Below are 14,217 nucleotides of genomic sequence, written 5' to 3' on the forward strand. Positions count from 1 at the left end.
TCTCTCTCTCTCTCTCTCTCTCTCTCTCTCTCTCTCTCTCTCTCTCTCTCTCTCTCTCTCTCTCTCTCTCTCTCTCTCTCTCTCTCTCTCTCTCTCTATGTGTACGTGCGTGTCTCTCTGTCTCTGTCTGTTTCTCACATTGAGGAACACCGACCCGTACAATGAAATTTCTTGCACAATACCCTGGCAGTACTGCGCGTAGCGGGCAACAATGGCAGCATTTCTGACGTTGCCGTCTCGGCTCGAACACCAGGCTCGACTCGTGATGTCACGTAGGAAACTCGATTTTCTCACGATTAAGTAGCTATTATTATACGTTATGACTCCTGCGAGATCTCGATTTCCTGCGCCAGACGATCCTTCGAGGGAACCGCCACATAATAATAATTATGCCAACTTGAGAATATGACGTTGACGGAAATTCCATCTCTCTCTCTCTCTCTCTCTCTCTCTTTCCCTGTGAAATTTCTGCGGTCTTTTTGATTGATTATGTTGAATGTTCGCGCGGGTTAAAGGTTGAAACGGCAATATTAATTCAGAGATTATTGAAATTATTTTCTCATTTACCTTAACGTTTCCACGTAATTCATATTCTACGCGTAAATATAATTTTGTAGTATATTTTCATGCAAAAGCACTTTTACGCTCTGTATTATGTTATCAACTACGAATTTGATTTATGAATCTTTCAGTTTCCTTCAAATTACTTCGTCAATCCCGTGACAGGCAATTTGCCTGTCGAACATTAATCGTTGACCTACTATGATATTTTGCTCAAAATTACATTGCGTACCTCTTAATTCTTCCATAATCGAAGCAACAACGTATGGTCACGTGGGAACAAACTCCTCCCGCGAATTTAGAGCAATTATAAATTTATTAACGGCGAAAACAAGTAGCGACGACGTAGGGATTGATAATAATCGAATGATTGAAGAAAAATTCAATGAAGTATTAATATTGCATCGGCGGGAATAATTTCCAGCGAGTAATTAGAAAACTGCGTCCACCACGATAGCGAATTCATCTTCGCGGCGTTAGCTTAAACCGATTATCAGCGTCAGTCTGCGTAGCAGCCGACCTGCCGTAGCCGTAGTCCGATAATAAATATATGAAAGGTTTGATAAATTGCTTTCGCGCAACCACAAACACCCACGCGCGCGCGCGCACACATACACACAACATACACATCCAGCTTTCAGACACTACCGTCGCACGATGTCTGCCATTTATCTTATCTTTATCCAATGTACTCCATCGGCTGTATGGAACTTGATCATTTTCGGAAGAAGAATCTCCGAGCGAAAAAGCTCTTCTGCGAAAGCAAGTCGAAGATTAACCGTTGCATAATTTTATTGACGTGCATCAATTTTTCGCAAATTCGCGGCTCATTCAAGAAATTCAAATATATATCTCGGGTGCTCGATCGATAAACTATATTAGAAATAAGGGCAAACTATTCTGCACATATATAATACATAGTTACTTGATAAATCGTGACGAGAAACTTCTCCGGGCGATTTTACATTATATGCATCTCGCGTTTCGTGTTTTCTTCGATCTTTTATCGTGCAAAATCACGTCTCTTGTTTTTGCGCGAACAAGATTACCTCGATTAATTAATTGCTCGCGAACGCGCGAGTTTAAAAAGCTCAAAATAAAAGTCAAAAATAAACAATCGCACGTGCGTTCTGTTGGTCGCAAGGGACAAACCAGACTTAAAAATGAATTCTCTGTTTTATTAGTTCCCTATACTAAGTACATTTATGAAAGGTTGTACACACATACATACACTTATGTATGTATATATGGCCGTCTTTGGTAAAAAATATTCAATGTAACTGCTTCTTCGCTCGAGAAACGGGAAGGAAATAAAGACAAAAATTAATGCGCCCGCCGGCGTCCCCTCGTCAAGAAAGAATATAATATTATCTGATCGTAAAAGATGTGAATATATACTTATACGAAGAATGTACTTAGGCAATAATATCGTGAAATATAATTTCCCTGGAAATTCATAATCTTAATTAAGCAGACGTACAATTAATAAATTTTAGGTAGCACAAGTTTAATCATCAAATTAGATGTATCACCTTATTATAATGTAAATGTAAACGTGTCTAAATTATATTTAATGTGCAATTATATAATATATATTATTCTTCAATCGATCATATGTGTTGAAGAAAATTAAATGTGAGTATATATTCATTTTAGTATTATTTATATTGCACTATTTTACGTGCCACAAAGTCTCTCATCATCGAAACCAAGTTGCGAATAACGCAAACAAAACACAGCGCCAACCGAGCCAATGTAAACATTCGCCGAATATTAATTAATACCGTTCTGTTTACATATTACTGTGTTACAAATTGAAATTGAGAGCGATCGTGCCAATTAGATCATGAACATACTTAAGTAAAAAAATCATGCATGAAATTATTTCACTTTACCTATTTCTTAGTTTATTTAAGTTTCGTGTCCAATCGTATCGTCATTTCTAGTTAAAACCGATCGGTAGATACGATAATATCGAAATATTAAATAAAAACGAATAATTAAACGCTAGAGTTCGATTCAACCAGAAATTGCAATAGCATGTCGTATATCTACGATTAGTAGCTATGAAACTCAGGAAAATGTCTCGCGCAGTATAATAAACGTTCATTATGATTTTTATCAGACCCTTTGGGAACACCAGTGACGTCGTTAACATCCACAGTGCCGACTTTATGTCAGATTTTTGCAAGTCGAATGCTCGGTCGCGTGTTAACGAAGCACCGCTGCGGCGTAATTAAGTCGCCGCTTGTAAAACGTACTAAATATAGAAATGTCGGCGATGGTAGTCTCTTGTTCCAGCTTTTTACGCCAGCTATCCGCTAACCGTCTCTTTCCACTCGTCCGTGTGCCATTCCGTCCGCATAATCCGATAAACGTGATCCGTATCTTGAGCGGGAATTGGTATCAGGCCATCCGCGGTCCTGAATGAGTTCATGAGGAGAGTCGTTTCGTTGGCCAATTCGATGAACTGGCTCTGACTATCTTCATAAATGCGCTTGTAATTAAAAAAAAAAAATTTTCATTTTGAATTTATATCCAGGATAAAAATAAATGGTGCAAATAGATACCTAAAAGAAGTAAAAAAAATTAATCTTTATTCCGAAATAGTATTCTGACATTTATATACATAATTATATAGATGAAAGAAATCGTCTCTAACTTATATAATTTAATCGCATGTTTCTTTTAATGTTTCTTTTTAATCAAATATTTACAAAATGTCTTAATATAATATTGCTGAATAACACGTAGTCCGCGGCGTTAAAGCTACAATTTACTTCTTTAGAATATATGAGTCTCGTATATTTGAGTTGATAGCGAGCTTATATCGCTAACTTTTAGTAAAATTTGACTACGCAACAAAGCCATTAACCGTTATATTCAGATACGATGCTTTGCACTCAGACTCGGACGATGCCCTGCGGTCGATTGGCAATATCCAGGTCGCATTATGGCAATCTCTCTATATTACGAAGATTAGGATAGCCGCATAGCTATGTAAAGTATAGATAAGACTAGTAATTTCTTAAAATATGTTATGAGAACACACGTATATGTATAATTATTATTAAATATATGTAAAATGATAAAATTATACTAATTTTAAAATCTATTTTTTCATGAAAGAGAATTGTACCAAAAGATGTCATGTTTTCTTGTTATATTTGTCAAATTGTACATTATTATTATTTTTTGATTTCGTGCTTTTATAATTCTTACTTAATTGTATGTTAATCGAGAAATGTTTTTTATTATTTATGTTATTTAATGTTTTAATATGTATAACTTCCTAACTAATCACAAATCTAATCAGCTAACTTTATTACGAACTTTGCGGTAGCAAATTTGCGTGAGATCATTGTGTATAATACTGCATCTGTATGTGGACGCGTATAATACACTATACTAATACACATACATCTGCCACAATGTCCTGAATTGTCCGCTTAATTGGAGAAAGAAAAATTGAAACACTCTATTGCTCAATAATGAATAAATAACATATGTTTAAAAATGATTATTTGTATCTTTCACACATTATTCATGATTTGAAATTTACTAATTGTATATAATTATATCCATATATAAGAAATATAATTATACAATTTCATAAATCTGTTAAAATGTAGATTTCTAGAATTATAAAATTTATAGAATAGCAGAGATATGGTTTTTTTCTAGTCCTTTTTCAAATTTAATTTATTCTATTGTATTGTTTAATTTTTACATTCACTACCGCGTTTCATATACGCTCTTTTACGGTTCCTCGCAACAGTGCAGCGTATAAATGATTTTGGCGAGCTGCGAAAATAAATGTTTGCTGATCGCTGTAAGCGATTTACCGTATGCAACAGAATTTTCGTTCTATCCGGTCGTACCGCAAGTGATTTAACTGCGCGCTACGTGCTGCACCACGCGCGTTGCTTTACGGTGAACATTTCACGCGATATCCGACGAAGCTATGCGAACCTCATCGCGATTCTCTCGCACGGCTTCATTCTATCTAAAACTCGCAGCGCTGTGCAAAATTGCGTTAGTGATGGATAGATTGAATGATCTTTTTAATGGTCGCCCAATAGTCCGAAACTAGTATCTACTAGAAAATTTTCGTACGATCCAAGAGTTTTGTTCGGAATAACAACGATACAATGATATATATAAAATCAAACAAAATTATAATACATTAATCATAATGCAAATTAGACTAAGAGATTTCAAATTATTCATTGTTATTTTTATATAAATTATCTCTATGTAAAAAGAAATAATCTCTTTGGTATATAAAGAATAACGTAGCAGTTGAATCATATAATTATTTGCACATTGTAACATAAGTGAAAAAAAAAATCTTTATCTCTGGAAAATTTAGATTATATTATCTATAAAAAATTTCAAATCAAATATTTGCAATTCATTTAATTTATCAATAGTCGTCAAAAATATGTAGAAAATGCGTAATTATCTCATCTTCTCGCAGAGATATTTATCTCGTTTCTCTCCCAAAGCTCTCTTCTCTCCTTTGCTTCGAACGCTGATATCCTGCAAGCTTCTCGCATGCTTGAATATAATTAGAATAGTCGTGCTCGCGACCTCGTCAAGTCGAGTGCATTAAGCCTTACCTCGCGCAAAATCAAGCGTCATTTCTATCGAGTCTGCAAGATCAGTAATTGCGAAAGGATGCGCGGATAGAATGCAGAAAGCGAGAAGCATAATTCGATGAACGGTCGAGCCGGGAATAATTTCATCTCAACCGTGCTCTCTCTTCGACTGCCTTGCTTCTACCACGTAAAATTCATTGCAGTTTTAAAATTGACAGACCGTGCAGCCATGGTTTGAATATCATTCGCGGTAGAAAGTACGACAATTGTAAGACAATAGCGTGTGTTTTTTGATTCGGAAATTTAATTTTTTGCTTTTATTATTATGTGAATTTTATTACAACTTTTATACCGTCAAAAATTTTGTAATCTTCATATTATTTTGATAATTAAGGATATATTTCAGTTAGCAATTAAAGCTAATTATATGCTGTATAGGTTAATTTGAAACTCTAATCGAAATTGTTTGATCATGTAATAATCTCGTGTTAGGTTTTATAGTTGAAGACAGATGTAAAAGCGATTAGATATATTAAATTAGAAAAATAACTCATTTCCGTTGTTTTAACAACTCTATGCTCGCCGATTCTGAGTTTTCTCTTGGTGGTTAGAAAAAAATTAAGTATTTTTGAAATTAAAATACATTAATAACAATAAGTTCGTGATTTAATCCACGTGCTACTGATTCATGCACGGTAAATATACACGCGTGAACATCACGAGCCATTTCGCACGCTCGGGGCGTCGCGACGCCCGACGTCGGTTGACTACACGTGGCGCCGACGCGTTAACGTTCCCGTCGTACTTTGCCGAAGACGGAAGTTTAGCCCCTGCGACACGTAATTTCCACACCGGCGGAACTTTCCAGTCTGTGTGTTGCACACGGTATGAAGAGGACGATGAAGAGACGAGAGAGACGGAGAGAACGACGACGACGAGGAAGCCGACGATAAACTGGAGCTCGTTAACATCAACCATGGACTTGCCCGTACAAGATACGCTATTTCTGTAAATAACTTTCATCCCTCCTACTTCTCTAGCCAACTTTCCCACTTCCGTCCGCAACTTAAAGAGAAGGAAGAAGAAGAGTGGGAGACTGACAAAGGAGCAAAGTAGTCTTGTAATGATTTTTTCATGAAATCGGAAACTGCGAAAAATTAAAAATTATTCGGCGCGTAAAAACGTTTGCACAGCGTTTTTCATACTATCTGAAGAAAGTGGAGGACGAGCATTGAGTAAAAAAATGATTGACTACTTGATTTTATCTTTGATTGACAGCGATGAATAAGAGCAGAATAAAAGAAAAATATTAATTTTGTCTTAAAACATTTTATTTTTCAACATTTGTAATGAATTTGTATATACGCCGAATTTTATGTAAATTCAATTCTCTACTCTTATTTTTTTTTGCTATTATTATGTATATGCGAAAGCGTGCTTTCGTTATTAAATTAATTGCGCAAAATATGTTTTACAAAATATGTTTTACAAAAGCAAAATTAGATTTTTTTTCTATTAAAGTCACGTTTTTATAATTTAAAAAATATTATTCGTATTAGTATTTTGATAAATTTAACATTATATCATGAATTAAAACATTAACAATTTTATTTTATGTTACTTATTCTTCGCTAATTTTTATTATTTTAAACTAAATATGCGTGGGAAAATTAAAATTAAAATGCATATTTACGCATATGTTTACGACAACATATTTCGACAGAAATTCTAAGCTAATACAGCGAACTATTTACATATCATTACATTTATCTGATAAATCAAACAAAATGTATTCGTCAAGCGCGAAGCATATTAGTATTCAAAAATATTCTAACTATCAGACATATAAAAAAAAACTCAACGTTAACCCGAACCGGGTAAATTTAATCTCGCATCTTCTCTCGTAACCTTTTTTTACATTATACTATCGTAAGAGACACAAATTTTTTAATGCACCGCCATAATATGTAATAAAACACTGTACTCGTAATTTCGCAAAAGAGGATAAAAAAATTAATGTATGATGTTGCGGTTAGAAGGGCAGAACGAGGGGAAGGTAGGCGAAACGGTGGAAAATTAACGAAAAGCCGGACTAGCAATATATTCTCTGGACGTTGCGCAGTTGTAACTTTTATCATCGCACGCACTTCGTAGTTGATAGCCACGTATCAAAGGAATAGGAGGGATGAGAACACGGGAATATAAAATAAATCGTAGGAAATTCTAAATCACAAATCTTCTCGCCTCGGAATATATTTTAATTATATTAAATGCGTATGTTTGCTTCTATCTCTCTTTGTTGGATCGTAACGAAATACGATCGCTCGAATGACGCTTGCAATAGTAACGGTGATATTTCGCAAGCTTGACACAAATATTGAAAATTGCCGATACAATGATGATACGCGTGAATATGATATGGCCAAATATATTTATATACATACATATATGGACATGACATAAGTGGAACATCAATATTGCAATATCGATGCAGTTATATTGTGGTTGTATATGTCACGAATCGGATTTAAGTACCAATAATCTAATTATTATTCCATGCCCATCAACGTCATGCATCGATTATCGATACGGCTGCGTCTCTAATTGCAATTCCAGCCGTTGGCCTAGTAAGAGCCACGATGGCGTCGGTTACATTGGACTAATTATAAAGGGATGACGCTACGGGAATATGTGATTGCTTCGCAATCAATTATCACTATATGCAATACAAAGGCATTTCTAATCATAAACAACAGAATGCTTCAAGATTGCATGCAAACATAAAAGTGACATTTTACGTTTTTTAATTATGAGAACAATTTTTTTAAACATTATTTTATTGCTAATTTTGTGCTGTTCATCTCAATACTAGATAAAATTCAGAATGCTATTTTTTTTTTTTTTTTTTTTTTTTGCTTCTACCTAGTCACGAGTTGAAAGATTGGTAACGCTTTATATACATATACTATATTTCTTATCGCGAACGTTTTGTATTCTGGGATTAAGATATAAATCCTCTTATGGACTTACGCGCGGCAGCCTCGCTCTCGCAGTAACGTTTGAAGCTTTTCCTTTCGCACGGAGCGTGAAACGTCAGATATGTTTCGTCACGATGGCGCCTGCATTGAATGAGAAAGGCGCTGCCGCCTATGCACCGAATGCCCGTCATCGGAAAGAATTCCACGCGCGTTTCACATACCGACGTCAACGTCGCACGCAAGGATGAGGGAGGTGGAGGGGAATTGAAATAAGTCTCCGATATATTTCTTGCATTCCACGTGAGAAATGCGTTGGGTTATATTTAGACAGGGTACCATTCGTCGCGCGGAATAGTGAAAAAGGGAGGGGAGGGGAGGGGAGGGGAGGGGGGGCTGTCCGTGCCGCCGAGAGCTCGAATGGGATTGATGTACATTTTTATCGCGGTGGAATCAGAACGCCCTTTGAAAATTTATAATGCAATAACACCCTCGAGACGATGCCGGCGCCGCAGATACCCGGGCTTTGCGGCATGCGAAATGTTTGCGTCGCGAAGATGAAAAGCAACACTCTTGCAAATATCGAAAATTCGCAACTTTCTCTTATCAATAGTTCAAGAAAATCGTGCGGCATTACGTCAGCGTCTATTCGAACTTTGCTAGAAAATTCAAGAAAGCTTCGCGAAAAGGAGCGTGGTCCTCCACGATATTGACAATATTTTGAAATTTTCTCGCATGGGGCAAATTATACTTTCGTGAGGCAGGTCGGGGCATCAGGGTAAGGGATATACAAGTTAGAGCGAATTTACGAAAATGAAATCTCCGAATTTTCTCTCGACTGACGGATAAAATATATTTTCTTCTATAGCAGCTTTTATCTTGAAATTTTTCATTTATATAAATACCTTGAGGTAAAGGGGAAAAATATATTTTCAAGGCGCTAGAGCGACTAGACGGACTAAGGTAAGTCCGCGTGTGTGGTTTTAAAATTATCGTTGGAATATGGAAATGAGGGCCGAGATGTGGCGAAATGAATTTATTTGACGTAAAATTACAGATATTATAAAAATTAAAAAGAATGTAATTAAATTTTTCATCATCATTTGAAATAATTTTTAACGAAAATTGTGTATACTATACGAGAATTGTAAAGTTGTACAAAAATTTATTATTATTATTATACTTTACTTATAGTTTGATTATTTATCAGATGACGGATTTTTTTTTCTTTTTTTTTTTTTTTTTGTTTTAGAAAGACTAGAAACAGTCGCATTATCTTGGCGGAAAGGACGAAGAAACTTAACCCGCTTGACCGACTAATGAGCGTAATTACAGAAAGCTCGGTATTGTGCGAAATACACAGGTGCTGTAATGATGTAACTTGGAAATTACCTTTAGGAATTGCTCACGCGGGAGCAATTAATACGCGACGCTCTCGGGAGCAGTGCCTCAAAGCACTAACCGTAATTTCAATTCATTAACGACTACCACACGCGCAAGATACTCGTACGCCCAGCAAAGAAATTAAGAGTATAGTGCTCGCCACAATAAGCGTAGGAAATTATGCTAAGGTTATGCTAAGGATTACTTTAACTCTTGAAGATGTTATATATAATTTACGAGCAAGAAATTAAACCGCATAGATAGAGCGGTGTTTTCTTTAAGAGAAAGATTGAATCTTCTGTGTAAATCTATGCGGTTTCCGATCTTAACAAAAGACAAACAAAAGAGGTTTAAGATACAAAAGTTTGCCATATTAACATTTTTCCAGACAATTATTCGCAAAACTTTTACCAACAACAGACGATATTATCAGTTTTCCTATGAGAATGCTTTAATTAAGATATAAGACAAAAGTAATATTAGACGTTCTATAGGGAATATTTTTATTAGACATTTTATGCATTTATCATGGTAAATAAATCCATGCATTTATTTCTCTGTCCATATGTATAATTCTTGAAATTTTTTCAACGTTTATATCTCAAAGTATGCAAACAGAATGCGATTACAATATGAGATATAAAAAGATCAAGTTTTTAAAAATCTCAAGCTAGTACTTGCTCAATTCAAATAACGTTTTACGTTTTCCCAGCCTCGTGTTGTCACAAGCGAGTCTTATCCCATTCACAGTGGGCGAGCATCCTGTGTGGCAAGAAGAGTTACGGAGCTCCTTCGACCCAGACGACCTGCGCCCGACGTATTCTCTCTGGTGCCGGTAATATATATTCGAGAGCGCAACGTCGCGCGAGGCGCGTTGCTCGAGGGTCCACTCGAGTTACGCGAGAGCGGAGGAACTATTGAAAATTATGTGACCGCCTTATCGCGCGGGGGAAGCTCTCACATTCACGTCTCGAGATCTGCGTCGGCGTCGGTCGTTAAGATCTTCAGCGAGCGAGCTGCTTGCTTGTCCCCCGACTTTCCGTGCAACATGCATTTCATTTCAGTGATACACATAATCATGACGACATCAATTAAATAATACCTACTCTATTTTTTTCTTATTATATACGATATATTAAAGTCGGTTAATTGACTTTTAATTGGTTCTGTTATGTTTCTTTTAGATTTGTTTCGATATACTTGATGTATGCGGAATAAATAAAGTCCCCAGTCGAGAGGAGTGTCAATTTATCACACGGCATTTGCACGTAACGTGCGAAAAGTCTACATAGAAACGAAATGAAATTCCTCGCTGCCGACCGGGAAACCGGTCATACGGTCCATGGAGATTTTATCTGCGAACGCGTACGCTCTGGCAGATGGTAATACGTCTTTTCCTTTTCCCTGGACTGTTGCAGATATCCAGGAGTTTTATGAGCTGACGTTGCTCGACGAGTCGAAATCGGTGCAGCAGAAGACTGCGGAGACGATTCGCATCGCGGATAAATGGGAAGCCAGCGATGGGCCAATCACGCCGACCTTCGCCCAGAATGACGTGAGTAGGATTACACAGTTTATTCTGGATATATACTATTTTTACACGCGTGTCATATTACTCGTTAATCGCCTGACGTTTCTCAAAAGTAGACTCATCGATCATTTTTATGAGATGACACGTGCTCGATGTCACAGAAAGGAATCTCTATCTCTTGTTCGTCCGTTTACTCTGGAGAATAGCGCGAGATGATATTGCTGAGATGGAAAAAGTGCGATAGCGTCTGGGCAAAATCTGACAAGCACTAATCACACCTCGCCCAGCGGTACTATCACATAATTAGCGCCGGTAATTGTGATCGGCGAATCGATTCACTGTAGGATATCACGCGGGTTCAATCAATCGGCCAAGCCGCCAATTTTACTTGCTAATTGCGAACCGTCCGTCCGGGATCGACGATGCGACGTAGCGCCGTCATATCGACGGCAATGTCATAATGACGAACAATCGACGTGACATTGGTACAGCGATTGCACTTAGCGTACTCCGATCACGTACGCCTCTGCTCTTAACCGGTTAGTGTAATGTCTACGATAAATATCTGTGATTGTCGTCATTTCATAAAGAAATTGACAATGCGTAAATAACCGCCTCTGCTGTTTGTGAAAGTTTAGTTTTACGCGCTATTGTCACTGTTTCTTTACGTTTATTAAAATTTGCACAATTATTAATTAAATGTTGTCGAAAAAGAACGTACCGAATAAATTATTTCAAGGACGATGCGTTTTATATTATTATTTGAAGATAGGAATCTCTCTCTATAACAAGAAAAGTGAACATTAAAAATTAAAATTTATTTTAAATATTAATATTTTGTTGAATGTCTTTTTAGGAAGACTTTTCATATTATTATGTATTTATATACTTATCAATATGTTTCTTCTCTTTGTCTTTTATATTTTTAGTTTTTGAAATGTAATTGTACTTGTGTAAAACACCTACACGCACATAAACGAGAAAATGTATTGTTATATACATTGATTTTGTTACTTAATTATTTAATCGACATTATTTCTCAAAATGATTGATTCAATTTTACAAAATTAATCAAATGTTGCATTGATGTATATTTAATAATTACATGTTTTTATTTTTAAATTGTAACAACAATTCTCGTGTTAAATTAATGTGTCTTTTAACGCAACCTACATCCAAGAGAATATTTCGTACGACGTACAATTAATTAAAAACAATTCAAAATTAAAATTCGTTTGAATAACGTCATAAAGAACATTAATAACGTGATAAATAATAAAGCAGGAAATAAATTGACTGTAGCAACATAATAAATATGAGATGGAAAATTCCTTATCATCATTATATTGTACCTACGCACTTTCGGCTTCCTTTTGAACGCATAGTGCAAACGACGACGTGACGTTTATTTAGCGCATTCCGCGCATTTATTTCAACGCGCGAACGGATATCCTGTGCATGTATATATGAAAAACGTCCCGTGAAATTCTTGTCTCCGTAGGGGATTGTCGTAAACGAGCCGCGTATCACGCGCGATGTCGTATAAAGTGGCGTTAAACGGTCTAACACAATGCTCTTCGGATACGCATAGAAAACGTGAGATACTGTAAACGAATGGATCTGCGACACCCTGTATAACAGTAGTGTCTTCCTGCACGGATGCTGTTGAGTAAAATTTAAAAAATTTAAACGTGTTTCTATTCTCCCATCCGTATCTTTGTTATTTTTTTATATTTAAATTTAAATTTAAATGAAAATTCTCTTGTTTCTATGTAATAACTAAAAACAAATTTTTATATATATATATATATATATATGTATAAGTTTACTTACGCTGTCGTATATATCGGTAAAAGCGGATTACATCGCGGATAACAATGTTTCGTGCTATCGAGCGAAGTATCACCCACTTCTCTTCGTGTATGTAATAAGCTACGTGATAGGCGAAGTGTCGACACGCGTGCAGTATGTACACTTCCCCCGTACTATATAGTATGTGCACGCGTTCTAATATGTAGTACGATCAAGTAAACGTTATTGCATACATCGGTGCTTCGATTGGATTAACCTGTCACACGCGGTAGTTCTCCACGATGGAAGATCGTGCTAGAGATTGTGTTCTATTTTCATATATTTCATTTAAACCTTGTGTTTCTTCAGCAATCAATTAATCTCGTATAAATTTAAGCACCATTTATATTCTTATCTAGATGGATATTGTATATCGATGATAATAAAAAATTAATCTGTTTAGAAACTTTTGCAGTATAAAATTGAAAATGTGTTTTAAAACTGAAATTATATATATATATATATATTTTATAGTTTGCGCGGAGATAAATTTATAGAATTTTAGATAAATTTATTTTAAATTAACATGTGTAAAATACTAAACTGGAAATACAAAACTATTATAAACTGGAAATGAACAGATATGTTTAAAATCAGCAGCAGTAAATTTAATTCACAGAAATTGCATTATAATAAAAATCAAATTACGTACGCTCTTTATCATAGAATGAATGAGCTACTTGGAGAGAATGAAGCGTTAAATTAGCTGCAATTATGTCAAACTCGACTACTGCAAAGTACTTTTCGCGTAATAATCGCTGTCATATATGCCATTTTCAACCGGATTTTCCCACCTTTGAACGCTCGCTTTCTTAGCGTAATATATTTGAAGAAAAAAACAAATAAAAAAACACGGTTTATACCATGTTTGTAATACGGCTTATCATCACTTTTATGTAATGTGTATTTTATGTAATATTTGGCCAATTAACTTTTATATTTCGTTATATAATTTTTCTTGAATAACTACAAACATGAATGTTTTTGTCGATATATTTGTATTAAATTTATACATATACATATACATATACATACACACACACTCTATATATATATATATATATATACTATTTTTATTATCTTCTAAAAAGAAGCAACTCTCTCTCTCTCTCTCTCTCTCTATATATATATATATATATATATATATATATATATATATATATATATATATATATATACAATATATTTTTAGAAGATAATAAAAATAATATTATCATTAAAAAATATAACATTGTCTCTCTATGTATTATAAATATACGTTACAATTTTTCAAATCAACTAAATATACATTTGACTAAACTTTAATTAATTTAAT

At 35.1% G+C, this 14,217-nt stretch overlaps 2 protein-coding genes across 11 annotated transcripts in view; both read left to right on the forward strand.

Annotated features, from left to right (window-relative positions):
* LOC140663681 (disks large homolog 1-like) overlaps positions 1 to 10,926 on the forward strand; it is a 265,116-nt gene extending 254,190 nt beyond the window's left edge. Inside the window, exon 4 of the mRNA XM_072888039.1 lies at positions 9,390 to 10,926. Coding sequence (XP_072744140.1) covers positions 9,390 to 9,457 — 68 coding nt within the window. The 3' untranslated portion in view covers positions 9,458 to 10,926. The remainder of the gene's footprint in view (positions 1 to 9,389) is intronic.
* LOC140663666 (disks large 1 tumor suppressor protein-like) overlaps positions 1 to 14,217 on the forward strand; it is a 337,014-nt gene that overhangs the window by 86,846 nt on the left and 235,951 nt on the right. For all 10 annotated transcript variants that reach the window (XM_072888001.1, XM_072887999.1, XM_072887997.1 and 7 more), the window contains one exon: positions 10,939 to 11,075. In XM_072888001.1, the coding sequence (XP_072744102.1) occupies positions 10,939 to 11,075 (137 nt within the window). The remainder of the gene's footprint in view (positions 1 to 10,938; positions 11,076 to 14,217) is intronic.

This window comes from Anoplolepis gracilipes, chromosome 3 (assembly GCF_047496725.1).
Source record: "Anoplolepis gracilipes chromosome 3, ASM4749672v1, whole genome shotgun sequence".
In the NCBI taxonomy this organism is placed as follows: Eukaryota; Metazoa; Arthropoda; class Insecta; order Hymenoptera; family Formicidae; genus Anoplolepis; species Anoplolepis gracilipes.